Source organism: Leptosomus discolor, chromosome 2 (genome assembly GCF_034619465.1).
Source record: "Leptosomus discolor isolate bLepDis1 chromosome 2, bLepDis1.hap2, whole genome shotgun sequence".
In the NCBI taxonomy this organism is placed as follows: Eukaryota; Metazoa; Chordata; class Aves; order Leptosomiformes; family Leptosomidae; genus Leptosomus; species Leptosomus discolor.
Window position 1 is genome coordinate 54,941,282 of NC_141392.1, and position 26,500 is coordinate 54,967,781.

A 26,500-nucleotide genomic window follows, 5' to 3' on the forward strand; every position below is an offset into this window, starting at 1 on the left:
AGGAGGAGCCTGTGGTTGATGGCATTACACATCTCGCTCTCTATTTCCATTTCTTTATCCATCATCATTATTTAGTAAGGGAACCAGTCTGTGACACAGGGTCACAGTGATATATTTAATCTGCAATTTACACCTTAGTTTAAATTCCCAGCATAACTTCACATACACAGTTCCTCTCTGCTGTTACAGATCTTTGCTCCATCATCACTTGCCCTCTGCATCAGCCCATCAAAACAGATGCACAGTGTAGTCAGAAAGGGGCATCCCACAGAAGATTTTCCTGTTACTCTTTCATTACAGATGTTTATAGCTTATTCTTAAAGGCAAACCTGAAGTAAATTAGTTGTGAAGTAGGCTTTGAATTTCAGTGGCCTACGAGCAATTGCTGTCTTTTTCCCTTTTGGTATACTTCGGGTTCCTTGCTTCGGTGGAGCGTCAGAAATTCTTCCGCATTTGTTTAAAACCGATCTTGCCGCTCGAAACGAGTAAGTAGTCGCTTCGAAAGCCGCCGGGCAGGCCGAGCTCTGCCTGGCTGACATCGCCCCCAAGCGGCCCCGGGCCGGCCGCTGGCTGCCCGGGGTGCCGGCCGCCGGAGGAAGGGCAGCGGGGAGGGAGCGGTGCCCCAGCGGGCCTGCCCTCCGCAGTGAACGCAAAGCCTTAGCGCCTCTGAAGGGAGCCGTTCGTGACATTCCAAACAGCAACCCCCGACTGCAGAATCTGGGGACAGCACAGAGAGGCAGAAACGTGACCTGTTTTAATGCAACGCTTTGCAACGTTAGAGTCCCTTTCCTGTAGGACTTAGAGGTGTACTTAGTCGTAACCAGGGGCAGTTATGAGTATTCAATTTAAATTTACAATTAAAACATTTTAAGGTCTAATGATTTGATACTGATAAGAAGATGCTGTGGTGTCTGACTGGCCTTACAGCGCCCCTCTGCAAAGTCTGCCTAAGAAAGGGATAATTTGAGAAATAGGCTTACAGCGAGTTAGCAATACTTCTGCTCTCTAGCTCTTTCCAAGATTGACTTGACCTCTGAAGTCATAAGCTGGGATGACTTTTTTTTTTCCCTGATGATTCTGCAGCGTGCAAATAATAGCTTTTATCTGAAAGTTTTATGACCACACATCTCCACAAAAACTCTTCTTGTATGCAAGCTACAGTTCTTTTGTTTTCAAACTTTCTGGCACAATTGTTTTAGAATATTTGTACCTTTCTGGCATCATGACTCAAACTATGTGCCAGTATCTCTTTTTGCATTCAAAAAAAACCGAGCACAAGCTATTCCGACCACAAGTATGTGCTGCTTTGCTGTAACTGTGCTTCACAGACGCTGACAGTATTTCAATTTAGTAAAGACCCTTTTTGATTTCCTGCAATGTTTGACTGAATGAAAAGAGAAATTGCCTCACCTATTGCATATGTAGCAAAATCATTTTATGTTTATGCTTTTGAGTATTTATACTATGCACAGGCTGCATTTTCTGGTTAATTCATTTTTTCCGGCTAAACAGGCAAAGATATCAGCAATTCATTGCAAAAAAAAAGTACATTGCTGTGTGTCTCACTTGCATTGTCTGATTTGTTTGTGTTCGTCTTTGTACAAAATCCTGATTCAGAAAGCTGAATTTGGCATTAGCTGTTTTGCAAGTACTGCTGGCAAAAATACCATGTGTCATTAAAACCTTTGAATTGGGAGTTCTCTGTAATGTTTCTTTCTACTTACAATGCTAGCTTTTCCAGACTGGATTATTTGCTCCTGTCCCCGCTATCATGCCCAATAAAGTGGGGCTTCTGCCACAGCTGAGTACCACTAAATAAGTAGATAAATACAGAAGGTTTAATTCTGTGTGATAAAGAACAGGAAAACAGAATCTTTTTCCTTGAAAATGAATGAGCAGCTCCTGTCACTGCCTGTCTTCCTTTATCAAACTGAAATGGTTCAATCCCTTTCAGGAGTCCAGCCCTGGGGTCATGCCGGGTTCTCCACAGTCACCGCCACCAGACACTGACCCCCTGGACAAACCCAAGCTGAAAGCCGGTGGCTCAGTAGAGAGCCTGAGGAGTTCCTTAAGCGGTCAGAGCTCAATGAGTAAGTTCGGTTGTAATTCCGTCGCTCTATTTCTGTGGCTTCAGGGAGCAGAGATCTCCACAGTAAGCAGAATCGGAGAAGGTCGAAGCAGAAGCAGTGGTTAAAAAGTAGAAAGGCTGGTGGGTTAGTCATTAAGGGTTTACAAAGAACCGTAAGCTCTTTGGTGCAGAGACAATCTTTTTTGCTTTGTATTTCTACAGAGCGCTAAAAAAGTGAAATCCTGCTTTCTGCCTGAGTCTGCTGGGTCTTGCTACTATAATATAAATGATTGGAGTGAGAATTACAGTCCCCGGCCAGTAGTAAACACGCTCATCGTTACACTAGATTTCTTCTGCGCACTCCTGATGGGCTTCACACCCCTCTTCCAGAGAGACCTTGAGGTTCTCTCATTAACTAGCTAGAGAATTATTATTTAAAACCTCTCTGGTTAAGACTGTCTCTGCCCAAAACAGTGCTTAAGTGGGACACAGATGGTGTGAACTTGCTTCACTATGAATTACTGACCAATATAAACCAAGGACATGTGTTAGTAAAAAAACCTGAAGAGAAAGCTCCAAGTTTAAATAACTGAAAGTGTATTCTGAAAATCATCTGTGGATTTTTTGTGGGTTTTTTTGTTTGTTTGCTTGTTTGTACTATCAGTATGAAGTGTTGCCACAAAACTGAATTTCTGGACACGAAGGGGATTCTAGAACCCTCATGCAAGATTCAGGGCTTATCTTCCTCACGCCACTATGCTTTTGTGTGGGCAAAACTTCCCAGAAAGATGACATCTCCTGTGATGTGTCATAGATGTGACACTAGTTAAACAGCTTCTCGGTTAAATATTGAGAAGCTGAACTTGGGAAAACAGGAGTGCAAAGTAGATTAACTAACTCTCCCATCACGTGTGTGTATAAGAAATAGCGGCGTTTAAGGACTTTTAACTTTGATTACCATGTTTTGTAGAAAGAAGACCCATTTTCTGTCTTGCATCTGTTTGTTTCTGGTTGTTCTTCACAAAAAGATTCTTTCTTTGTGGACTGATACTATGTCTGTCACACAGGTGGTCAGACAGTGAGCACAACAGATTCCTCAACCAGCAACAGGGAGAGCGTGAAATCAGAAGATGGTGATGATGAAGAGCCTCCTTACAGAGGACCTTTCTGTGGAAGAGCCAGGGTTCACACTGATTTTACTCCAAGTCCTTATGATACAGACTCTCTGAAGCTCAAGGTACCAGCTACATCTGTTTTTAAGGGGTCAAACATTTATTTTGCCAAAATACTTAAGAGCTCTTTGCAAGAACTATGCGGTTCTTAGCCTTTTAATGAGTTTACATGTGGTTTTGAAGCCCTTTAACCTTTCTTATTCTGAGACATTTAAGATTCACTTGAATGACAGCAAAATGTTATACACCATGAGTATTAGTGTTTCTCCACATCCAGGGAAAGACACTTGCGTCTTTAGTTTCTGGAAAAACGAAAATGTGTGGCAAATTAATTTCCATTTTGCAAGGATTTTGTCTGCAAGACTGGAAAAATACTCTTGTCTGCCACAATGATTTAATCCATCAGTGGAAGAATTTTCAAAACCCTTGGAAGAAATGTGGATTCGCCTCCACATAGTGTCTCTTAAAGGCGTTTCAGTTAATATAACTTGGTTTGAGTTAATATTGAGTTACTTCGCTGACTGTGAGTTGTCACACACCTCCCCCCCTTTAAATTTTCTGGGTATCAGCTTTTATTATTTTTAGTTGTGCTGTATTCAGTTCAAACTATCTGACTCCTTACATTCATTACTTAAAATTCCGAGGGAAGCTCATTGCTGTTAGAGCAGAGGTAATCTCTGAAGCATACAAAACCAGTTGTGTGTCCATTTCTTTGTTGTGGTCATGAGCGCATTAGAAGAAGCAACAGCTTTTTCTGCATATGCCTCCTTTCCTCAGGAGATCTGATGTGAGATTGTGCCCATATATACTGGCCATGTTCTTAATTTGCACCGGTTTCAGAGAGTTGCCCAGCTTAGGGACGTACAAAACAGCAGAGATGCGCTAGTGGGGTGTAAGCCGGTTTGTGAATCTGGACAGTTGCGGTCCATTCCAGGTTCTTTTGTTGACTTGCTCTTTGGTTTTAGGCATGTCACTTAATTCCCTTCTCTTCTGTTTGTAAAACAAGTATAATCAGACATTTTTGCAAGAGCTGTGGTTAACCTTTTGAAAACTAAAGAGAGTTGTACATGAAAGTCTTAAGAGAAAGTGCGTGTTATTTGCTTGAATATCCATCAGAAAGCATGCCTAAGTGGCTTTCTTGCTGCTTTGGTCTGCAGAAAGGTGACATCATCGATATAATCAGCAAACCCCCCATGGGCACTTGGATGGGCCTGTTGAACAACAAAGTTGGCACTTTCAAATTTATCTATGTGGACGTGTTGAACGAAGAGGAAGAGAAGCCAAAGCGGCCCACCAGGAGGCGCCGGAAAAGCAGGCCACCCCAGCCCAAGTCAGTTGAGGATCTCTTGGATCGCATCAACTTAAAGGTCCAAATTCTCTTATACTGTTTACCCTTCAGTTTTGCTTGTGGGAAGGGGGGCACCCCTTTGGAGTTGCTAGTTTTGAAAGCTGCTCACCGGGTTCGTAATCCTATGGGCTGTACCACCACTTAGCAGAATTGGGTCTTAGCTGCAGAGCAAAAATAGCTGAGGGCAGGCAGAACTGCCTGTCAGGCTTGATGAAGTGCTGCAGGCTGCGAGTTGTATGCACTGGGAGACTGTAAATGGTTGCATAGTATGGCTACACTAGCTCACACACTTCAAAAGCAAGCAAAAAGTGTAAAATAACAAGATTTCCTGTCTTTAAAGTGGAAGTTTTTTCCACGTTTCTATTCAGAAGAGCTAGGGATAGACTGGTGCAGCTGTCATTCACCCTCTGTACTTCTCCCTTTGTACAGAGCTGTGCCATGTCGTGTGTCTGGGTAGTATGCTACCCAGGCCGTTTAGTACAGTGCATTCCAAACACGAAAATATGCGCAGCATTGTAGTTCTGGCACAGCTACCTCCTTGAACTCTGAGCAATGTTTATGCAAGCTAAAATCCTATAATTTTGCTGTTATACAGTGGTTTGCATTTGCTAAGCTACTGCTTTTTTTTGATGGTTGTGAAAATCTCTTCTAGTATCTTTATTGACAAAATAAGTTGAATAAATATGTTGTCTTACAACTCTTCTTTTTTTTTTTTTTTCCTTTTTTTTTTTCCTTTTATGCAGGAGCACATGCCCACTTTCCTGTTCAATGGTTATGAAGATCTGGATACATTTAAGCTTTTAGAAGAAGAAGATTTGGATGAACTGAACATCCGAGATCCTGAGCACAGAGCTGTTCTCCTTACAGCAGTGGAACTTCTACAGGAGTATGATAGTATGTGGGATGTTTGAGGTTTTCAATTTTACTAAAGCTCTGCCAAGAACCTTGTGAACCCCTTAAAGCAGAAAGCCGGTTCCAGGATTTTGATCTTTTTTTTTTCCTAATCTAGTTATTTCCAGGGTAATCCTGTGTAAAAACACACAGATTTTTGAGGAGTGACTTAAGACTTACATTTGTTCTGCCAGAATTCTTTTGTTCATGTAAGCCCTGCTACTCAAGCAGCTTGCTCAAGTGATGTCAAGTGTACAACACATACCTTCTAGAGTACTGATGTTCAGGAATAAATCCTGAGATAAGCTACTCAAAATAAGAACCTGAGGCATGGAGAGTAGGAAAGAAGAAACTTCTAGACTAAAGGGAAGAGATTGAGGTTATCGAGGGTAAGAAAAAGATCAAAACCCAGAGGGCTGTGGAGTATTTAGTGTGAATTAAAGTTTCTCGTATTTTATCTGCGCATGCATACGTTTCTTGGACTGTGAGTTGCAGGATCGTGCAGGTGTCTTCAGGTTGTACACGTGACAACACAGTGATTTTCAAAGAGAGAAAATACTGGTCGAGTGCAAAGAGTGAAAGACAGTGACCCAACTATCTGAGGTGCAGCAGTGCGATTCTGCCCGTTGCACAGGTGATCTCAGGCAAGTGGTTGCAAAGACGAGGGAAAGCGAAGTTACGCCACGGCAGTCAGATTCGATGGCGTCTTTGCTGCACAGGAGGAAGCGGGGCTGTGTCATCCACGCAGTAGTCATGGTAGAGTAGAATCCTTTGAAATGCAAGTGTAGCTTGAGACAGGAGTTTAGAAGGGCTCGATATCTAGTAGCAGCAACCTCAGACAGTACTGAATTTCCCCTTCATCCCTAAGTGTCAGCAGAAATTTAGTATCCCACCGAGCAGAATCAGTGGAATGGATTTTGTGAGGGCTTCCTCAGCTGCTTCTGTGCAAAATCCTATGTTTTACCTTAAACTGCTGTAACAGCAATTTAAACAGCTGCTTATTAAATGGGCAATGCTTAACTCTGTTGTTGTTATAGAGAGATGTGTGGTTCGTATCTCTAGACAGTGCTGTGTGGCCTGAGTGTTCACTGACAAGTAGCTTGCTTTTTCATTTCATTTCCCAAAGAGGCATCCATGCTTTCTCTGTTCTCCTCTACCCCCCATTAAAACTGCAGTTGCAGAATTTGATTATTTTCACTTATATCAGAGTAGCTTTTTGTCACCTAATATGAACTTCTCTTCATTATTTGCAGACCTATTCAGAATGCTTACTTTCCTGAAGTAATTTTTTTAGGGCCCTTCAATTTTGGTTTGAAATCTTGAAGAACTATGTGATGTGGTGATTGGAAAGTATAAATTCCAGCTCCAAGTCAGGATGATGAGGAGAAAGAGAAGCGGGGACCAGACAGCTGGAACGTGGGAGGGGCAACAGCACTTAGTTCCACCCCATAATTACCTTTCATGTGTTGAAAATAGAGGAGTCTAAATAGACATTTCTGACATTTTACTGCAGGGAAAAAAAAAAAAAACAACTAACAGAATAAACTGTATCCTTGCATCATGAAGTTGGTTTTCTGTATCTTCAGCTCCAGATTTAATTTCTTTACAAAATATGACTTCTGACCAAACGTTCTGGGTAATTTCCTGGAATCCAGCCTGTGCAGCCTGGGTGGACCACACTTGAGTGTTGGCTTTCTGCACAGACCAAGGAAGGAATTTTTACCACTAGTGTCTCCCTTGTCCCTTCCCCCTTCGTTGGGAGACAGTATCTAACTGCCAGACCCACTCCTGATCCTTCCTCTTGGTCCCTTCTGGAAAGTAAGTCAGGGTTAGGATTTTATTGTTTTTCACTTATTTGGTTCTTTTCAGTGCTTTTTGCTTTTGTTTTCGGTGTTGGAGTTTTTTTAAGTCTTAAAGAACTTGGACACCATAATTTTAAATGAATTTCCATGGTTGTAAGTTGCAGGACTTGGCCGCAAGGCAGCTGAGGAGCACACATGGTCCATTCTGCTTTCGTTATGTACACACTGCTCCCTCACAGTTGTGCTGAGGCTGTTGCTTAATCCTTTATGGAATGGGATGAATGTTTCCAACATTGTGATGACTGTTCCTAATGCTCACTCTTTTCTAAAACAGTGATCCGATACAATTAATGCAACAGGGAAGATCATAGAATCCCAGGTTTAGGTTGAAAAAGACCTTTAAGATCATCGAGTCCAGCCATTAACCGAGCACTGCCAAGTCCACAGATAGACTATGTCCCCAAGCACAACATCTACAAGTCTTTTAAATACCTCCAGGGCTGGTGAATCAACCACTTCCCTAGGCAGGCTGTTCCAATGCTTGACAACCCTTTCAGTGAAGAAATTCTGCCTAATGTCCAATCTAAACCTCCCCTGGTGCAACTTGAGGCCATTTCCTCTTGTCCTATCCCTTCTTACTTGGGAGAAGAGACCGATCCCCACCTCGCTACAGTCTCCTCTCATGTAGCTGCAGAGAGCGATAAGGTCTCCCCTCAGCCTCCTCTCCTCCAGACTAAACAACCCCAGTTCCCTCATCCGCTCCTCACAAGACCTGTTCTCCAGACCCCTCACCAGCTTCGTTGCCATTCTCTGGACACACAAGATAATGGTGTTGGAAATGGAAGGCTGAGTTCAGCCAGATTTTCTGTTTGTCTGTTTTTCACTCTATTCTCGCATCCTCTAGGTAACAGCGACCAGTCAGGATCTCAGGAGAAACTTCTCATTGAAGGCCAGGGCCTAACCGGATGCTCTCCTCGGGATTCTGGCTGCTACGAAAGCAGTGAAAACCTGGAGAATGGTAATGGTGACAGCAATGAGCCTCATAATCCCTGCAGCCTTTTTACAGTAGATAACTTGGTGTACTTTCTGCTCCTGTTCCTAGCTAATACAAGCTGCTTCATACTTGACTTTCTCCTTTGCTCTGACTGCCTCTTTCCCTCTTCACTTGAGCCATTGGTTTTCATTGCTACTGTTTCCAGTCTATTTGCGTTGGCAGGAAACAGATCACATTTCACAAATCGTCTTTCTTTTGAGATCCTAACGCAACAGCCACTCTCACTGCCATTCCCTGCCTTCTCCACTCCCTGTCACATTCTCATGCAACTGTGCCTTACGAGGCTTGTACTGCTTACACTCTGACAGCCCATGTCTGAGGGACCACTGGCAATGGAGAAGTTGCTGAACTCCACTGAGGTTAGAAGGATTTCTTCTAAACCCATACAAAAACTGTTTAGAAAAAATGGTCTCTGTTTTAGGCCATGTTTTTGTGTTTGCTTAGGTTGCATGTTGTATTCTCCTCTGATCAGAAGCCAGCTGCCAGAGATTTAGGATGTTTTGGTGTATGAACACTAGCAAGTTAAATTAATTGAGAAGTTGGCAAGGAAATAAACTATGAAAAAAAATGCTTATGATATCAATTCTCATTACCTTATCTTGCATCAGTGAAAGGTGATGCACTGAAAAATTACCGAGACAGATGATAGTAGAGATTGCTCTCTCTGTTCTGAGGAAATCGGGTGGTTGTGCTGACTGAGCATGCTTTACTTGAGGGATGGTGTTAACTTGCCATTAGGGATGAAATATTAAAATAGATTAAATTGGTTTGAGTTCAGCTTTATCACCCCAAGCGTTTTTGCCATGGCTTGGCCTCAGACTGCCTGGTTTCATCACTAACATCCAGCTTAAACAGGAAACCAAGAGCAGAATAAATAGAGATATCGTATGCCCCTTGCAGTGGCTGTTTTTCCAATTTAAAATATGAACTAAAGATCTTTCTCTTAGTATATGAATTTTCTGTCAGTCTGCACTCAGAAATAACCATTTATTGAAAAAATTGCAATTTCCTTTGAAGCTGAATGCCTGAAATATACTAAATTCCTGAAAGCAGAATTTGTTCTTGAATGTGAATCCTCGTATAGTAAGCATGCTGCAATATAATCATAGCTAAATATATGGCATATGCGACAATTTTGTTTCCTTTTTACCTCTAAGTGCCATCATAATGATAGCTGTAGCACTGAAATTATTGCTGCCTGTACATTTTCCTTATTTTAACAAAATAGTAAAATCCTTAGAAAGCAATTGTCACTGCCTGTCTGCTTAGATACTTACTATTACATTTAAACTAATATTTCTATCTGAGTTTTGCAGAATGTGAAATACCACTGGTGATTTTTTTTATATTGCTTTTCATGTATAGCTTGCTGCATTTCTGCATCGTTTTCGCTTACAAGTGCATTTAGTGCTTGCTTTGAAAACCATTATGAAAGGAACATTTGGTGTGGAATTCATTCAAAGATTTCATCAAGGCTGATTAATCTGAAATGTGTTCCACCTTCTTCGCAAAGTTCATGGACCATAGTTGTTTACATGCATATTGTTTTCAATATACATTGGATTCTCATCTGTTAAGGATAATCATTTGTCTAGTATAAGCATCATAATGTGCAGATCAGTGAAAATAAACTGCACTTCATAAAGGGGAAATGCATTCTGAGAAGAAATTGGTCTTCAAATTTTCTAGGGAATGGTCGCACATAATATTTTGTCAACTAGCGTAGTGTCCTGGTTTGGGCTGATACTGGACCTTTTGGCGTCAGTTCAAGATTTCAGAGCTGCTCTTACCTTTTGGCTAGAAAATGATTTGCTATGTACTATGGCAGAGGTACCGAGGTATCTTTTATTGGTACTTCTCAGGGTCTCGCTGCAGAAATATTTGGGAATTCTCATAGATATCCGCAATGTACTTACAGCAGCATTGTGATCTTACTGCAGTTTACAGAGAGCAAGGAACACGGAGTTTGTGACCAATTTAGTGTTAGATGGGAAGAACGTAAGAGCAGAAAGCAACCATCCATGAGCAGACCATTAGTCCATATAGTCCAGTCCTTGATTTGAAACAAGGCAGAGAGAGCAAGCTGTCCTTTAGACTTGTGACAACAGTTATTGGGCTCGTTTTGCGTGCAGGCGTTGTCTGTCTGAGACACATTTGGAAACCATGTTGGAAATCTAGTTCTCAAGGACTGGCCAAAAGCAGATAGCTAGAGAACGGTGCTGGAACAGAGCAAGCATATTTGATGCTTCTCAGGGTACTCGTGGGGAATGAGTCATTTAAGGACTTAAAAAATCGGGTACTGGCATTCATCCATTTTCCTGAAACCGTTTCTCTTTATGAACATCCCTGGTCTTCCTTAGAACCTCCATACCTAACAGTGCCTGTGTATAGATCTCTGTCATACTCCTTCCCAAGTCATCTCTTTTCTGGCCTGAGAAGGCCTGTCAGTTATTCCTTGTAGGTCATTCACATCCCTGATCATGCCTGTCTTCTTTGAAACTCTTCTTGTTGTGGTGTATAGCTTTTTTAAGGAGAGAGGGGCTGTGAAGAGATCAGAATTGCACACACAATGCACAGAGCTGAAGCAGCAGGCAAACCATGGCTTCATCAGATAGGATACGGGTGTTCTCTGATTTGTTCAGAAACTGAAGCCCAGATTTCCGTAGTGCCAAGTAGGCATCCTAAGCACTTAAGTGTTGAGTGCTAATTAGAAAAGGAAGCAACAGAACAGGTGGCCACATTGCCTAGTGTAGTGTGCATTTCTGTTAGCTTGTACTCAGTAAAAAAGCAATGAGGTTAGCATGGTTTACGGTGCCATCATCTTTGTTGTGTCAACAGAGGTGTTTGAAATGCACGCAACATATAGCCACAGAAAGCAACACCAAAATGAAGTTAAGAAAAACTGGGATCTGAACAGGGCACTGAATGCATTCTGTGTCTGGTTTTGAGTACTTAAGTTTCTGAGGACCGTCTTCCATACGGAAAAAGTACTGAGAGAAGCACTGAAGATTTGTTGCTGTAGCTCTGGTGCCTCTGGAAATATTCCCCAAGATAATCTTCTTTCTTCTGAGGCAGAGAGATGGCAGGGAATTGAGAAGTTCCTTCTCTGTATTCTAATAGCATGAAGTATCATGAAAGCTGGACGGTGCTTTGTCTGACAAAAACTGCACCATAACATTAAACAAAAGAGTTGAAGTATGCCTGTAGCTTGAACTGAGCCTGGAGAGGATACAAACTTCCGATTTGTTTTGTGTAAGGACCACCTTTGTTATGTTAGTTTGCACCCAGACACCTGTGTCCTTCAGCACACATTTAAATCCGGGATGCTACTTCATAGCTGACAGCACTATGAAAGGCGTTAGCCTAGGGAATCATAATGAATTATTATCAATTATTACCAAAATGCTAACATTAAAATGTGTTTTAAACCTTCCTAGTGATACACTTTAACTCTTGTAGGTTTTTCTTGTTTTTTTTTTTTTTTTTTTCCCCTGAGATAGATAGGGAGGCAACACTGTTTATCTAACTCTCTGCTTTATGAAAACAATTAAAAAACATATTTAAAAGTCTGGTTTTGGGAAATACTACCTTCCTCTCTTAATGTCTCAGAAGCATCATGAAGTTGTACCTGGCAGTTAGGAGGAGGACAGGAATAGCTAGAAAAAGAAAAATCACAGCTCGCCTCCTGATACTGCGTTTGAACCCCTGTCCATTGTGCCAAACAGTAGCATTGAACACAGCCCTTTTTTAAAACCATTTTGAAGCAGAGAGCTTGAAGACTGAATGTTCAGTTATATATTTTATAGACAAAATGTTCTGAATTTCCTCCCATTCTCTCCGCATTTGTATTTTTATGTAAAACATGGCTGAAATAAATTAAAGATTTGATTTTTACTTTCCCAAAATTTTTCTTTTCTCATTTTTCGTGATTTGCCTCTTCCTTTTTGTGTTACCTGTTTCTTCCTTTTTCCTTTCCCAGGCTACTGGCTTTACACTGACCTATCCCATTTATAAAGAAATAAAAGGTTACTTACTAGATACCCTTATGGCCTCAGTAAGCACTTACATTGCACAGTACTAGCATTTCCACAACTTTTCTTTCAGTGTTGAGGTTCCTGAGTGTGCTTTCCCAAAACCAGTATAACCCCCGATCAGTATTTCAGATTGAAAAGAAAGGTACATGGATTTTGTTACGTGAGCTGTGACAGCAAGCCCTGGATAATACGGTGAATTACTGCACAAGTCAGACATGTACTAGCAAGTATGAATAATGAAAAGAGAACGCTCCTTTCCATACTCATTCCATATTGACAAAATGAACGTAACATTTCTTACACATGCCTTTTTAATGTGGGGGCAAGTTATTTTCAGAAGGCAATGGCCTAGCTCCGTGGAAAGGTGCAGACAGAGAAGTCTTTCTGCTACTTCTCCGAGCTACCTGCGCTCAAGGTAGTAGCAAGGGAGCCAACTTCTAATGTGCGATGTGTCTTTATTAGCTGTTTGGAGAACTGGTAATACGTAGCTTGGGTAGAACTGTGAACTGTACAGCTTCTGAGAAAAGGGTTCCTGTGTGCTTGCATTCATTCTTGCAGGCACACCTTGATTTTAGATAGAATAACCTTGCTGGCATACCAGTAAATGCAATCAGTTGGGGTTTTTTTTTGAGGGGAATACTTTCCTTAGTTCTCCTTAAATGTAACTTCCATTTTCTTTGCTAGTTTTCTGGATACTTTGTTTTTTAAACTCCTTGAGCAGGGAAAGAGGCAAGAGAAAGGGAGAAAGCAAGCTATTTCGCTTTTAGGTTAAGCAGGTTGTTTCATTCATATTCAAAGCAAGTACTTTATATTATTCAAAAGCCAAGCATTTCTTTCAGGATAAAGCTTTGAAGGCAGGCTGTATGAGAAAAAAGCATCTATTGCTTAAAAGTAAAGTACACCAGATTTCTTTAGTTCCAGTGAAATTAGCAGAACTTAGATCTTTAAAAGTAACTGGTCCTTTTATTGGCAGCTATTGATTGCCTATTATTCCAGGCTTTCAATCCCATTTAGCCGAATCTGTTGGTTTGGGGTTTTCACTTTGTTTGTTGGGTTTTTTTCCATTGGAAAAAGAAATTTCAAGCTTTATCTATCTATCCTGATTTTAAAAAGCTTACGGTATGTGGGGGAAAGTATCCCTGTCACCCTGAAAACAATAAATGTTATGGATGTGCTGTCATTCTGGGAGGTTGTCTGCTTTGAAACAAATTTACTTCTGTCTTGTTAAAGAGAAAATAAATTTTAAAAAATCTATGCAGTATTTGAGAAATGACCTTATATTTCATACTAATGAATACTCTAATAAGCTCAGTCCCTTTGATCAGAATGTTTCTGTCAAGCAGAATTTGATGGACTTCACTGTTTAAAATCAGTAGTGCATATCTCCTAAAAATATAAAATAAAGCTTACAAAGAACATGTGGTTCATACTGATTCATGTCGTCTTGTTTTAAGTGGTTATAATAAAACACCACATCTCTGAGACCTTCCACTTCAATAAAACACCATGACGTGAGAGTAACACTGAGATTAGTTGCACTTGAAACTCCCTTTTGGAACACTTCTCCATCTCATAGTGTAAGACCTTTTTCCATAAAACTCTGCTCTCCCTAAAAATAACTTTACAAAGGGACTGGTGCAAAACCAGTCTTCCAGCACTACTTTGCTCTCTGGTTTGCCGTTGCAAATAGTTTGCTGCTTGCTTGAAAGATGAAATAACGCTATTGGCACACTTTGTAATTAAAATGAGTAAACAGGATTGTTTGTTGTTTGGGTTTTTTTAAGAAAAAAAAATCTTTCCTGAGCAATCTAGTGAACTTTCTTAGAAGGTGGACATAATTATCGATATCCTAAACAAATTAGAAAAGTATAAGAAAATGGTAGGTCTTTTGCATTATTTCTGTTTGGGGTCAAACTAGTTCAAAACCGATTCATATAATGGATGTGGGATATCAGTTCTAACTGTAGGATATTTTTACACTGAAAAAGGTTCACACGAGCTAAACCTCAAATCTCTACGAATTGGGGAATAGGAAGGATATTATGTATTTTAAATGTATGTTCTTTAGTGGTTGCATTCACCAGTTCTTCATTAAGAAAGCTGAAGCTCACAAATTCATATGCTTAAAATGGCACTGAGTTCTTGCACATTTAGAGTTAACAGAAAGAGTAAATCATTTTGTTTCAAAGGCATCTAGAAGTGATCCGTTACGCTGCAATTTTTTAAAATTTTTTTTTTTTAACAGTGGATTGTGATTTATTTGCGTCTAGGTAAAACTCGAAGGACCTGTCTTCTGCCCTCCAAATCAGCCAGTGAGCATAGCTTTAAGGACTTCAGCAGAAACCAGCTATCAAATTATCCTACGCTTCCACTGACCGAGTCAATAGAAACTCTACAGCAAGGGGAAAAAGAAAGCCGGTTGACCTGTGCACATCGTGCTCTGAAGAGCTCTGTCAAACCTCCAGCTGTTACGGGTCTGAAGAAGAACCGTAGAAGTTTACCGGTTGCTGTCTGTCGGAGCTATGAAACTCTAGATGGCCCCCAGGGTGTAGATACGTGGCCAAGATCTCACTCACTGGATGATCTCCAGGGAGAACCCAATACTAACCTACAGGACGCTAGCAAGGAAGTAGGTTCTTTTCCTCAGGATTCACTGGATACAGCAAAAAAGGCAGCTGGCTGTGCCCTGCCGCCTCAGACTCACGGAGGCAGCTGTATGGTAGATGACTTGATGGCTAAGCAGGGTAAAGGAGCTGCTAGTTCTCAGAAGGGAAGAGCTAAGGAATTGGACTGCTCCATAAAGGAGACTGCAGGTGGAAAGCCAGCTCCTTTCCCCCTGAAAAACTGTGAAGCTCAGCCTGCCTTAGTGATGCATCTTGCAACAAGGACGCCTCTGGAAATACAAAGTAAAGGCTTTCGTGACCTTGCCCGGGCTGATTATGCTCTAGTCTTCAAGGGAGGTCTAGAAGCTGAGCAAAAAGGCACAAATGAGGCAAGAACGCTGCCAAAAAATGCTTCTCAGCCGCCACCTGTCCCTGCCAAAAAATGCCGAGAACGCCTTTCTAATGGATTGTATCATCCTTCCACGACCGCGAGCGGGAACCACTCAAGTCAAGAAGCACCATGTTTGCCGGTAAAAAAGACCAGCTCCTCCACTCCCATTGATTGTCATGGAGTACCTGTCCATAGGACATCTTCTGAACAGGAGCCCAGTGCCCCTTCTAGCCCACTGCCACCCTGGCTGTCGGAGCTCCCAGAGACTGCTAGTGTCCAGCAGCATGTGGTAAAGCTAGGTCCTGCTTCAGTGAGGAAAGTCTCTTGTAGCAGGGGCATGGATCTGGAAATGGTAATAGAAAACAAGTTGCAGTCTGAAGACATTGATCTTACTGAAGAACCGTATTCTGACAAGGTAAGTGGAGGACATTGCTTCCATGCTTTTGTTCTACTAGCATTCCGAGGGATAGTCTTTCATTTATTGTATCTGTTGTGCTTTTGTGAGTAACCAGCCTAGATGAACCATAAATCATTGGGACATTAGACTTTCTATAAGTGCATTTGTCCTTATTATCAGGCCTTATGCCTAAAGTAACTCTTGTGTTGTGGGGCGACTTGAGGAATCCCAAACTTATTCTGAACCGTCATCTTTTCAGACCACTAGTACCTTGGTGGCACTGGGCATGGAAATGTCTCTTTGTTAGTGTGGCGAAGTAGAGCTGAAAAAGGAAGTCATGATTTTAGGCTTCCAAGAAAATCTGAGTTGTCGGCACAGTGATTAGGACATCTTTTTTGGGACGGAAGGAGTCCTAAGGTCCAATCCTTCCTTTAGGGATTGCTTTTTCAGTTTTCATGGAATCTTGAGGAGAGCTCCTTCTTGCACCCTGTCCAGCACTTCTCTTTGTGTTTGCATTGATTGGTCTGTGTTGATACACTTCCTTCATCTCCCCTCTCTCCTTTGTGTCTGGCTGGGAACATTCAGCATGGTCGCTGTGGCATTCCCGAGGCTTTGGTACAGAGGTACTCTGAAGACTTAGACCAGCCTGAAAAGGATGTTGCCACAAACATGGACCAAATCCGGGTAAAGCAGCTGAGGAAGCAGCATCGCATGGCAGTGAGTATTTCCGTAAACCAAATTTTCTTATTTATGAGCAGACTTTTAAAAAGAACTGACTACTGGTACAGGGAGATACCTGTGAAGTCCTGGTACAAAAGTGCGCCCTGTGTTCACCCAGCAGGTACAGCGTAGGTAGGGGTACTACAGGGACAGGAGGTACCTCCCTGTGTCCCAAAGGAGGACAGTTACCAGTCTAAAGGAGAGGAGATAGCCCTCTGTCTCACCTGAACGAGTCTTGAAAGTCTACTGCAAGCAGTGGTAACAGGGACTTGCTCACTAAGGGTGGCATGTATTAAACGCTTCTGTATTGAAATCTGAAGTTTTACACTCCTTTTTCACTTAAAACTATGCTATTGTCCACTCCTCCTCAGCAAATGCAGGAGGGGGGAGCTGTCAAAAGCTTTCATGGCTTCTTGTAAGAGAACTTGGTCTGTCTGAGGAAATAATAGGCAAAATTGGTATTCTCTTCCCTTACTGAGAAATTAGATGGATCACCCTGGAAAGTCTTGTCACTGGATATTTTTTACTGATCTCAGACTAATTCAGAATGGCACATGATGGTCGCCCAAGCAGCCAGATACTGCCAACTGCATCTGCATTGCCAGAATCGTTGCTGTTGCTCCTGTGCCAAGGGATCTCAGCCTTTCAACCCACACCACTGTCATTCTGACAAATGTTTCATGAGAGAAGTTGAAACGTCTGTTGTGAAATTCTACCAGTTTGGAAGGAAAAGAAAAAAAAAAAAAAAAAAAAGACAACGCCTTGCTGTAAAACAAGCAGTTGTGTTTAAAGTTAAGGCTTCTTTTCTCTTTTTTCCTTTACTGTCCAGATTCCAAGCGGAGGGCTCACTGAAATTTGCCGAAAACCTGTATCCCCAGGACTTGTCACCTCTGTATCTGACTGGCTGATTTCCATTGGTCTACCTATGTATTGCAGCCTGCTCACAGAAGCAGGATTCAACACACTGAGCAAAGTGCCTTCTCTGTCACAAACTTGCCTTCAGGAAGCTGGCATCACAGAGGAAAGGCACATAAGCAAGCTCCTGGCAGCGGCAAGACTCTTCAAACCTCTTGATCCAGAGGCAATTTGACATGATCCGCAGCGTGGCATTGCCTGGGTGAGAATCCACTGCTTCTTCCTGCACCAATATTGCTCTAATTACTTCACATAGCTAAGGAGATCAAGGAAGTGGCTCCCAAGGACAGGCAGATGTCTTCTTCAAAGGATATGAAATGTTTCTATTGCTGTCTTTGGCAACTGAAGGAGAAGAGAAGCAACCACCAGGTAACACAGAAGTGGTACTTCCCTCCCCCCTCACTCCACTGTAAAGTATTCTCATTTCATAACGTGCACAGGGTTGGCCTGAGAATCAGACAGCTTCACAGAATTAAAGGACCCTTGCACATTTTCCGCAAGTTTGTGAAAGTAATACTAGTAGTAGGCCCCGTTTCTATGGCGAGCTCCTTCGGTTGGGGGTCTTCTGTACATCTGGGTGCCAGGTACCTGGAGTCAGTCCTAAAGGCCAGGTACAAGCCAAGGTGCAAATTCCAGTAGAAGCTGTTTGGCAGATGCCTTTTGTTTATCTTAGCAGTCTAGAGCTAAACACACACCCTCCCTGGTCATCTTCGCTGTTGCTTGGTGTAGGTTCCAGTAAGCCACAAAGCCTTTAGCTAGGCCAAAGCTAATGGACTGGAATTAGTTTTCAGTATGGTCCACCTCTGTCACTCCAATGCAACTAACCCACGGAGAGTCAGAAAGCTTCTTTTTATTTGTACAGAGCTGAGGTCATTTTTATAACTGCTTTCTAGCAATCAGCTTTTTATTTGCCTTAAAACAAGCTTTTAAGCAGTTACCTAGTGTTCACTTACCTGTATTCCTGTTTCCCAAGCCTTGTTTCAACCTGTCACCCTTAAGCTGCACTTAGGGTGGTTTCCAGCTGAAGTAGCTCCTATGAAATGCCTCATCATAACACCTTCTGTGTTGTAGAGATGCTTTTACAAATGCAGGGTTACGCTAGGTTTCGGTTGTCAGGCTAACTTCTTGTTCACTACAGTCTGCATTTACTGTTGTTACTAAACTGTTCCAAGATATACTGCCTTGTATATATGTAACTGCTTTTCATTTTAATCATATGCTGTGTACTGTGTTATATTGTCAATCATTATGCTGCAGCTTTGACTTGGTATCCTGACCATATCAGTTCCAAACAGTGGGTTTCTGCAAATGAAAATTCACTTGTGGGAGATAAAATGCGTCGAAAATGCAAATTGTGTCCCATAGAAATCATCACATCCAGTAATTCCATTGCATGGACGAAAAAAATCCTATACAGTCTTACGAATTACACTGTGATTTTTACAACAGTCGATATCTCTCATGACTGTGTCAATGTTAGCTCTCACTGGAAGAGAGCGTTGTTCTGGCATGTGTGGTCAACCATTTTTCCGTGATGTAATGATATTTTTCTGCCTAAACCCCTGTATAATGTTCCATTCGCATATGAGGCTAAGGACAGATTTTATTTTTCTATATGGGTACACATTTTATATACCAAATACAGGTTATCATGAATAGCACATAACTAGCTTTTTGTTTGGGGTCTATATCTGGTGTGTCCTTCAGCTTCTTGTAGCGCAAACGCTCCACGGAAGACAGAGCAAGCTTACTCTGGCAGGTAAAGGCAGATGGTGTAGAAACCTGGGCACAGGCCAGGATGTGTGGCTGTTCCCAGTATCGGCTCCAACATCGACTTACTGATTAGAACCAGACAAGGCACTTCGCTGTTTGGTGCCCCAGTCATCCCAGCCTCGTACTGAGCTACTGACACTTTTCCTGATAAAATGCTCTCAGATCGGTGAATGAAAAATTGTGGTTACTCCACGATTCCTTGCTGTATATGGTCCTTCTGTGGTCATGTTGAAGTCAGGTGAACTGTGCATTTTACTACAGATGATAATTAATTTGGCTCCTGGTAGAATTGGTAGGTGTGAGGTTTACTTCCCTTGTTTCATATTTCACCACTGTCTGCCACGCACCATCATGTGAAGGCAACGAATTCACTGATGTAACGTGAAAGCTGTTTCTATGACGTTCTCTTTGGTGCATGGGTAATCAGCATGTTCTAACATGGCGGCATCAGGGAACATACAGCATCGGTGTTTTGCACGGCTGGTGAAAAATCTAAAAAAAGAAAAAAATGTTAAAAAAAAAAAAATTGTCTTTTTAATAGCAATGATTTGTCTGTTGTTCCTCTCTGGGGCTTACGTGGTGACTGACAGTAAGCAGGAGATGGAAAGAGTCTTGAGATTTCCTGGGATTGCTGGCAGGGGCCAGGACGGAGCAGAAGTAAGTAGACAGCAGCTACATTGGAGCAAGGGAGAAGTCCAAGCTGGCGATGTGCAATAAAAAAGGAAACAAATTTCCTCGTGTTACAGGGAAGGCAAGTCACGTAACAAAGCTCTCCTGTATTAATTACTTTCAGCTCTCTTACTAACAGAAGGAGAATGGTGGGAATAAGCTGAACGCGTGTGCCATTTTACTCTTTGTAAATCCGTAATTTTTAGGTGCTTGTGTAGCCCAGGGAAAGCAAATCACACCCGTCAGGACTGGAGTGAGCAGTTTGAGATTTGCGAGTTTTAATAGTTGCTTTGTTTTCATTTTTAAGACTGTGCTCTGTGGTCTTACTTGAATTACAATTTTAGTTTATATTTTAATCTAAAAAAGCCTTAAGCTTCTCAGTGTTTGAGCTTCCCTGCTGTGGTTTCAGTGGCCGGTGGCTTTCCCCGAGCAGGTGAGGCGGTGTGGTGCGAGAGCCATAACCTCTTACATTTTCTTGCAACCATTCAGTGCTCGAAGCAAAAGTTCCCTCATTAACTCTGGGGAAGCACGGAAGAAGCCTGCTGCTGGAACCCTAACCTGCTCTGCTCAGGCTAACGATGTTAAGTGTCTGTATCCATCCGTTGTACCTTTGTAACCCAAGCAGCTATTTCACAATCGAAGCAGCAAGCCCAAAAGATGACGGAATGCCGTCGCAACCGTAAGCTTCAACCGATCACCCTCTGTTACTGCCCGGGTGGCAATGACGCCCGTAGTTCCCTGCGCTCTCTGACGAGCCTGGCTTTGAGTGCAAACTGGGAGCATGATCAGAAGCATTAAACGTTGCATTATCCAAACAGGTCGTCATCTCTAAGAGCAGCAATAGTGGTCGATTCACCAAGTCACAGCTGTGCAGTTGTACTGTATTATTTTTAGAATAAATAATACTTTTGGTCCAAGATACTTTTATCTTTAATTGACACCCTCTGGGGAATCAAAACTGTCAAGCAAGTTATGTAACAACTAACAAAGTTGCACTTTCTGTATATGAAATCAATATTTAAATAACTTATTTTTCTCCATTTGCTGTTCTTAAATGATGTAAGTAGCTGTAATATACCAGTACTCAATATGTCCTGCAGTTTGCTTCAACCCAAGAAAGCTGTGTATTATAAAGAAGAAAAAAAAAAAAGGAAAAACAAAATATGAATGTGTAAAGATTATTGTGCTGTTTCATTTAGCAAAAAAACGGTTGACAAAAGGGTTTTCCTGTGTATCAAAACTTGTCTATAATTATATGTCATACTGTTCATAGATAAAAAGTAAATAAATTTCCTTGGTCTCTCTCTTTTTTTTGGTTGTTTTTAATTCAGCTAACAGATCTTCTTTTTACTGGTCTGGTAGCACTACCAAACAAATAGTTGGCTAAAAAAAAAAATAAATAATTAATTTTAAAAAAATTAAATCCATTTCTTTGCTTGTATGCCAGGCCCTCTCCCTCCAGCTTACCAAACCTGTAGTTCCTCACCTTATGAGCACTCTCACCACGTGCCTGCAGCAGGAGAAAAAGGTTTAAAAAGAAAAAAGATTGAAAGCCTTGCTTATCCAGGACTAGAAGCTGCCCTCAAAATGTGATTGCGTGTGATGTGAATCATCAGCGTCCAACCTTTCTCTTCTGTCCCAGGAACGTCCAGCTGCTGGGCTCGGGGAGATGTGTGCGAGAGGCCTCCCGGGTCTCCCCTTGGGAGCTTTTCCCCTTTGCAAGGGAGTAATTAAAAATTGGTGGAGCCAGAGAGAGAGTCTGAGTTGTAATGCTCTGGAGTCGTTGTTACAGCTCTCGCCTGCAAGAAGGGATTTCAAACCTGGTTTTCCAATGCGGCTCCGCTTCGTCGGGCTGGCGAGGTGCCTCGTTCCGGAGAGGGCGGCAGTGACTCCTGAGCGGACAGGTCATCTCTGCAGTCTGTGATAAGATGCTGCTGTCCAGGTTTTAGGGCAAAGGAGCCTTAGGACATAACTCTTGGCACTTCCTTCTAGCTCACCTGAGTGACTTCTTGCTTGGCGTGTTGCGATTGTTGGTCTAGTTAAATTTGCTGTGTGATTAACGGGTACGCCTAGCTACCTGACAGAGTGCTGGCAGGTCCACGTGGCAACAGTGCACCGTAGCTAGAAGTTAATCCTTTGTGGATTTGGCCCTAAGGGACAAGGGTGGACTGTGCCTGCGTTCGTTGTCATTAACCAGAAGCTTAACTCTGGAAGGGACATGAAGAGAAAACAAACCAAAAAATCTGTCGTTTGGGTTGGATCCAGACAGCTGACTCTTCAGTTCCCCTCCGGCAGCGCTCCCATCAGAACTGTACAACGTGGCAAACAGTTCGTGGGAATGAGGTAGCGTGTCAGATGTGGACTTTTCATTTTAATCCTCTATTAATATCTTTCGGTTCAGCTGAGGACCAGGCCACTGCTGCGCGTGTGCACCAGAGGGCACTGCTCTGCTGGCGAGAGGAGAGGGCTCAGCCACCTCCGGGGACCGCAGCTGGCTCCGGCACAGGCCGTTTCCAAGAGTCTCTCAAGTAACAAAACAGAAATAAAAACCAAACAAACACTGTACAACATGAAAAGCCAGAGCGCTTGCCATTTCTGCAGCTGGAAGGAGTGTTGCTTCCCTTCCAAGACTGCTGTGGTCCAGGATTGCTTTGGGAGCAGCTGAAACACAAAGCCCCCATCCATTGCTCTCGGCATTTTGCTAGTGTGTTTGATCCAAATGTGCGCTAACCACCCTAGCTGCTGCCAAAACCTCCCGACACATACATACCTATCCTTAGTCTAAATGTGCTCTCTCCACAAGGAAGTGTTTGCACCAGAAGGAGAGACATGGGAGAAACGTGTTAAGAATCTTGCTACTAATACTTACAAAAAGAAACTTTATGCCTAAGCAGCAGGTTCACATGTAAGCCTGTGGAGACTTCAAAGCTGTGAATGTAAGTGTTACACATACCACCAGAGCTACCTCATGAGACTACTAGAGGTTAATCATGTAACATTCAGGAAGTAATATAAAGCAAAAGTCTTACTAGTTACTTAAGCTTGCCCTTTTGCAGGTACTGCCGTTTTTCGTTGCAAGAATGGGCATAATTATTTTTTTCCCTTCAATTCAGCAACACAATTAGTTTATGCTGAACTTAACGCCTGCATGACTGTGCTTACAGATCTAAGTGTGCTGGTGGTGTTCAAGCCCTGACCCCAAAGCTCTGATATTACTGAGAGTCTAACATTTCCAGTGGGTTTGGGCCTGGCTCCATGCAGAAGAATTTTTACACACATAAATGAACTTATGATATTCTACACAAAAAAAAACCCACAAAACAACCCACCTCTTTAAAAACTTTTCAGGACATTTATGGAATTAGCATGCTTCCAAAAAGAGTCTGACTAGAACAAAGCCATAGGTCTTATTTCAAGGGAACCTGTTGCTTAGGCTGCTGTGGTTGGAGTTCACAAAAACTCTAGGTGCCTAAGGTCAAACAGAAAGGCGCCTGGTGGGATTAGTTGCTTCCAAGACTAGACAGGTTTGAGTAGGAGAGAAGAGTGAGCTGCAATTACAATTCTGCGCTTCAAACAGCTTTGTTGTTCATTGAATCCAGCCTTTTAACTTTGCCATCTTCGAGACGAGTCCTGCATAGGCTTGGAGGTTCCAGACTTGGCTCATCCCAGGTAGGCAGGGTGCTTTGCGTCCCTGACAAGTTCTACATTCGTTACATTGTCATATGCTATTCTGAAAGCGCCACGAGTTGTGTTTCTCCATTCAGCCACAAAATGCATACACAGCTGTGCAAGTTTACAAAAACAAGACCTGTATTTATGTCCACAAATCCTGCCTTAAGGGGACGCACTTGAGAATTAGACAATCAATCTATTTCTTTTGCTCTTTAGCTCCACTGACTCCTATGGTACTGAATATATACTCGCCAGGTACTAAAAATGGAAGTTACATTTTTGTTTTATGTTTTACTGAAGCATGGGTAAGCTGCTACCTAATACTAGCGTTCACCTTGGCTCATTTGCAGTTAGCCAAACAAAAATACCACCACCAGTTCTCTGCCTCGGAGAGCGAAACTGAAGCCTCTCTCGCAAGTTCAGTGTTGGCTAAGACCAAAATGCAATGCCACCTCAACCATACGGTGAGCTGTTCCCATAAAGCGGTGTTACAATAACCTGTCTTTCACTCTGATGTCCATATGCCAGAGTCCCCACTGGAACTAGCTTGACACCAGGAGCTGAGGTTAGTTCAACTTCCAAGTCCATTCAGGTCTTAGCAATTCTACAAAGCCAGAAAATAAAAAGAGAAGGATTGGCAATATCGTGGACCAGCTACTACAGAGGTGTGAGCAATTTTCTAGGTTACAGTGGCTATCTGAAAGCAAGATTAGTGATGCTGCTGAGTGCACTAAAACTATAGGAACACTACAGACGAGTTTGTTTTCTTTTAGCTGCGCTGAATTACCTGCCATCCACAGGAGCTGCTGCGTGAGGAAGACTGTATTTGGTGATGGGACAAGCAGGATCGCTCCCCTCCCGCCTCCCGCCGCGGTGCCCGCTCACCGCTTCAGGGCTGCTGCTGTTACGGAGCAGCACAGGCTGCACTTGCTTATGAGCATCAGAATACGAGCATCACAGAAGGTGCTTTGGACTTGGAGCAGAGCAGTTTCTGAAGAGCAGAAGAATGTCTTAGATTAATTCAATTACACAAATAAGCACTTGTGTGCTTAATAAAGTCATCTAACGAAATGAGAGATGAGAGGCTCTCTCAATTCATTAAGCCTCTTGCCTTTGAGAGAGCCTTTATTTTTATCCCCCAAGGGCTGGATTTAGAACGTGCCTTGGGATCAACCACTGTCTTCTCGGTTTTCTCTCCACAACCTGATGATAAAGTGGGAGAGGGTTTCAGGCTGCTTTCTAATATACATGTGAGTGTGAGTCAAAAACTGCCTTTTGGCACATGGAAAAACCTCTGGAAGGTACTCAAAAACTTACTTTATGTCTATCTCAGCAATTTGGCCAGTTTTGTCTTGCTTCAGGAACATGGGATGCTTCTACCCGAGTCTATGAGGTTTCATGTAAGTTAATGTTGAAAGCAATGGCCCAGGCTCCCATGCAATAACTGTTGGTGTGTGCATATGCCTCCCCTGGAGCAGACAAGTGTCTGCAACACACGGTGTTTAACCTTGCTGGAAAAACTTCCCAGCCAGAGGTGTTTCGTGCCCAGGAACACGTAAAAGAATCACATTTGTCTGTGCTTGTCTGCATAGTAGGCCAAGATTCAGCCTCACTCCTTGCATCTTTGCAAGCCACATCCTACTGCATCCTACTGTCATGTTAGTTGTTTGGGCTGTGAGAACACCAAAGCCAAGGTTTTGTCAAGTTCTGGTCTCCAGTTCATCGGTGTGTGCACGAACAGAAGTGGCTCTGTCATCCCATGTGCAAGCAGCACCAGAGGTGTAGGGTGTCACGGGGAAAATGCAGCTAACCTGACACTGATTTGGTGAATACCTCGTCAGGGCCTCACAAAAATCCCACATTCTAATGGGAAACAGAGGTGAGAAAACAAACCAACCAGCTGAAGGCCCTCCAAGCAGGTAAAATGTCTGCTCCTTTTTCTATTTTGCTGAGCACCTGTGTAATGTTCTGTGAAGTCAAGATGCTACTTGGAGAAGAGAAATTCAATTCAATCAGGTAAGTGAGAGAACCATCCAGGCGAGATGCACTCTTTAATTCTGAGTAATGCTGCTTTTAGCAGGAGAGTTGGGTCCTGAGGCACGAACAATGAGAGTTCCAGGAGAGCAGGAAGGTAGGGTGGGTAACAGTGAGATCCCATAGACACTGTCTTCTTGATGTAAGTGAAGGAAGTCTAGATAAATCCTATGTTTTTTTAGAGCAAACTGCAAAGATCTTTCAGGTTGCACCCTGAGGCTTGTGCAAGGTTCGCACAATGCCAGAGTAGGGAACATTTGATTTCTGGTATTTCATTTCAAATATCCTCCCCAATGGTGAATGATGAAATGAACATGAGCCAACAGTGTGCACTCACAGCCCAGAAAGCCAACTGTATCCTGGGCTGCATCAAGAGAACTGTGGCCAGCAGGTCAGGAGAGGTGATTCTGCCCCTCTACTCTGCCCTCATGAGACACCATCTGCAGTGCTGAGTCCAGCTCTGGAGCCCCCAGCACAAGGAAGACATGGACCTGCTCAAGCAAGTCCAGAGGAGGGTCATGAAGATGATCAGGGATCTGGAGCACCTTCCCTATGAGGACAGGCTGGGAGAGTTGGGGCTGTTCAGCCTGGAGAAGAGCAGGCTCCGGGGAGACCTTGGAGCGGCCTTCCAGTACCTGAAGGGGGCCTACAAGAAGGCTGGGGAGCGACTTTTTACAAGGGCTTGCAGCGATAAGACGAGGGGCAGTGGTTGGAAGCTGGGAGAGGGCAGGTTTAGACTAGGTACAAGGAAGTTCTTGACCCTGAGGGTGGCGAGGCACTGGAACAGGTTGCCTGAGTAAGTTGTGGCTGCCCCCTCCCTGGCAGTGTTCAAGGCCAGGCTGGATGGGGCTTTGAGCAACCTGGTCTGGTGGAAGGTGTCCCTGCCCATGGCAGGGGGGTTGGAACTAGACGGTCTTTGAGGTCCCTTCCAACCCAAACCAATCTATGATTCTGTGA

General features: G+C 42.8%; 1 protein-coding gene across 2 annotated transcripts in view; it reads left to right on the plus strand.

The window, feature by feature from the left end:
* SASH1 (SAM and SH3 domain containing 1) overlaps nucleotides 1–17,570 on the plus strand; it is a 569,508-nt gene extending 551,938 nt beyond the window's left edge. For both annotated transcript variants that reach the window (XM_086461091.1, XM_086461092.1), the window contains 8 exons: nucleotides 1,955–2,090; nucleotides 3,136–3,305; nucleotides 4,398–4,607; nucleotides 5,332–5,482; nucleotides 8,186–8,299; nucleotides 14,640–15,778; nucleotides 16,346–16,477; nucleotides 17,310–17,570. In XM_086461091.1, the coding sequence (XP_086317217.1) occupies nucleotides 1,955–2,090; nucleotides 3,136–3,305; nucleotides 4,398–4,607; nucleotides 5,332–5,482; nucleotides 8,186–8,299; nucleotides 14,640–15,778; nucleotides 16,346–16,477; nucleotides 17,310–17,570 (2,313 nt within the window). The remainder of the gene's footprint in view (nucleotides 1–1,954; nucleotides 2,091–3,135; nucleotides 3,306–4,397; nucleotides 4,608–5,331; nucleotides 5,483–8,185; nucleotides 8,300–14,639; nucleotides 15,779–16,345; nucleotides 16,478–17,309) is intronic.
* The last annotated feature ends 8,930 nt before the right edge of the window (nucleotides 17,571–26,500 follow it).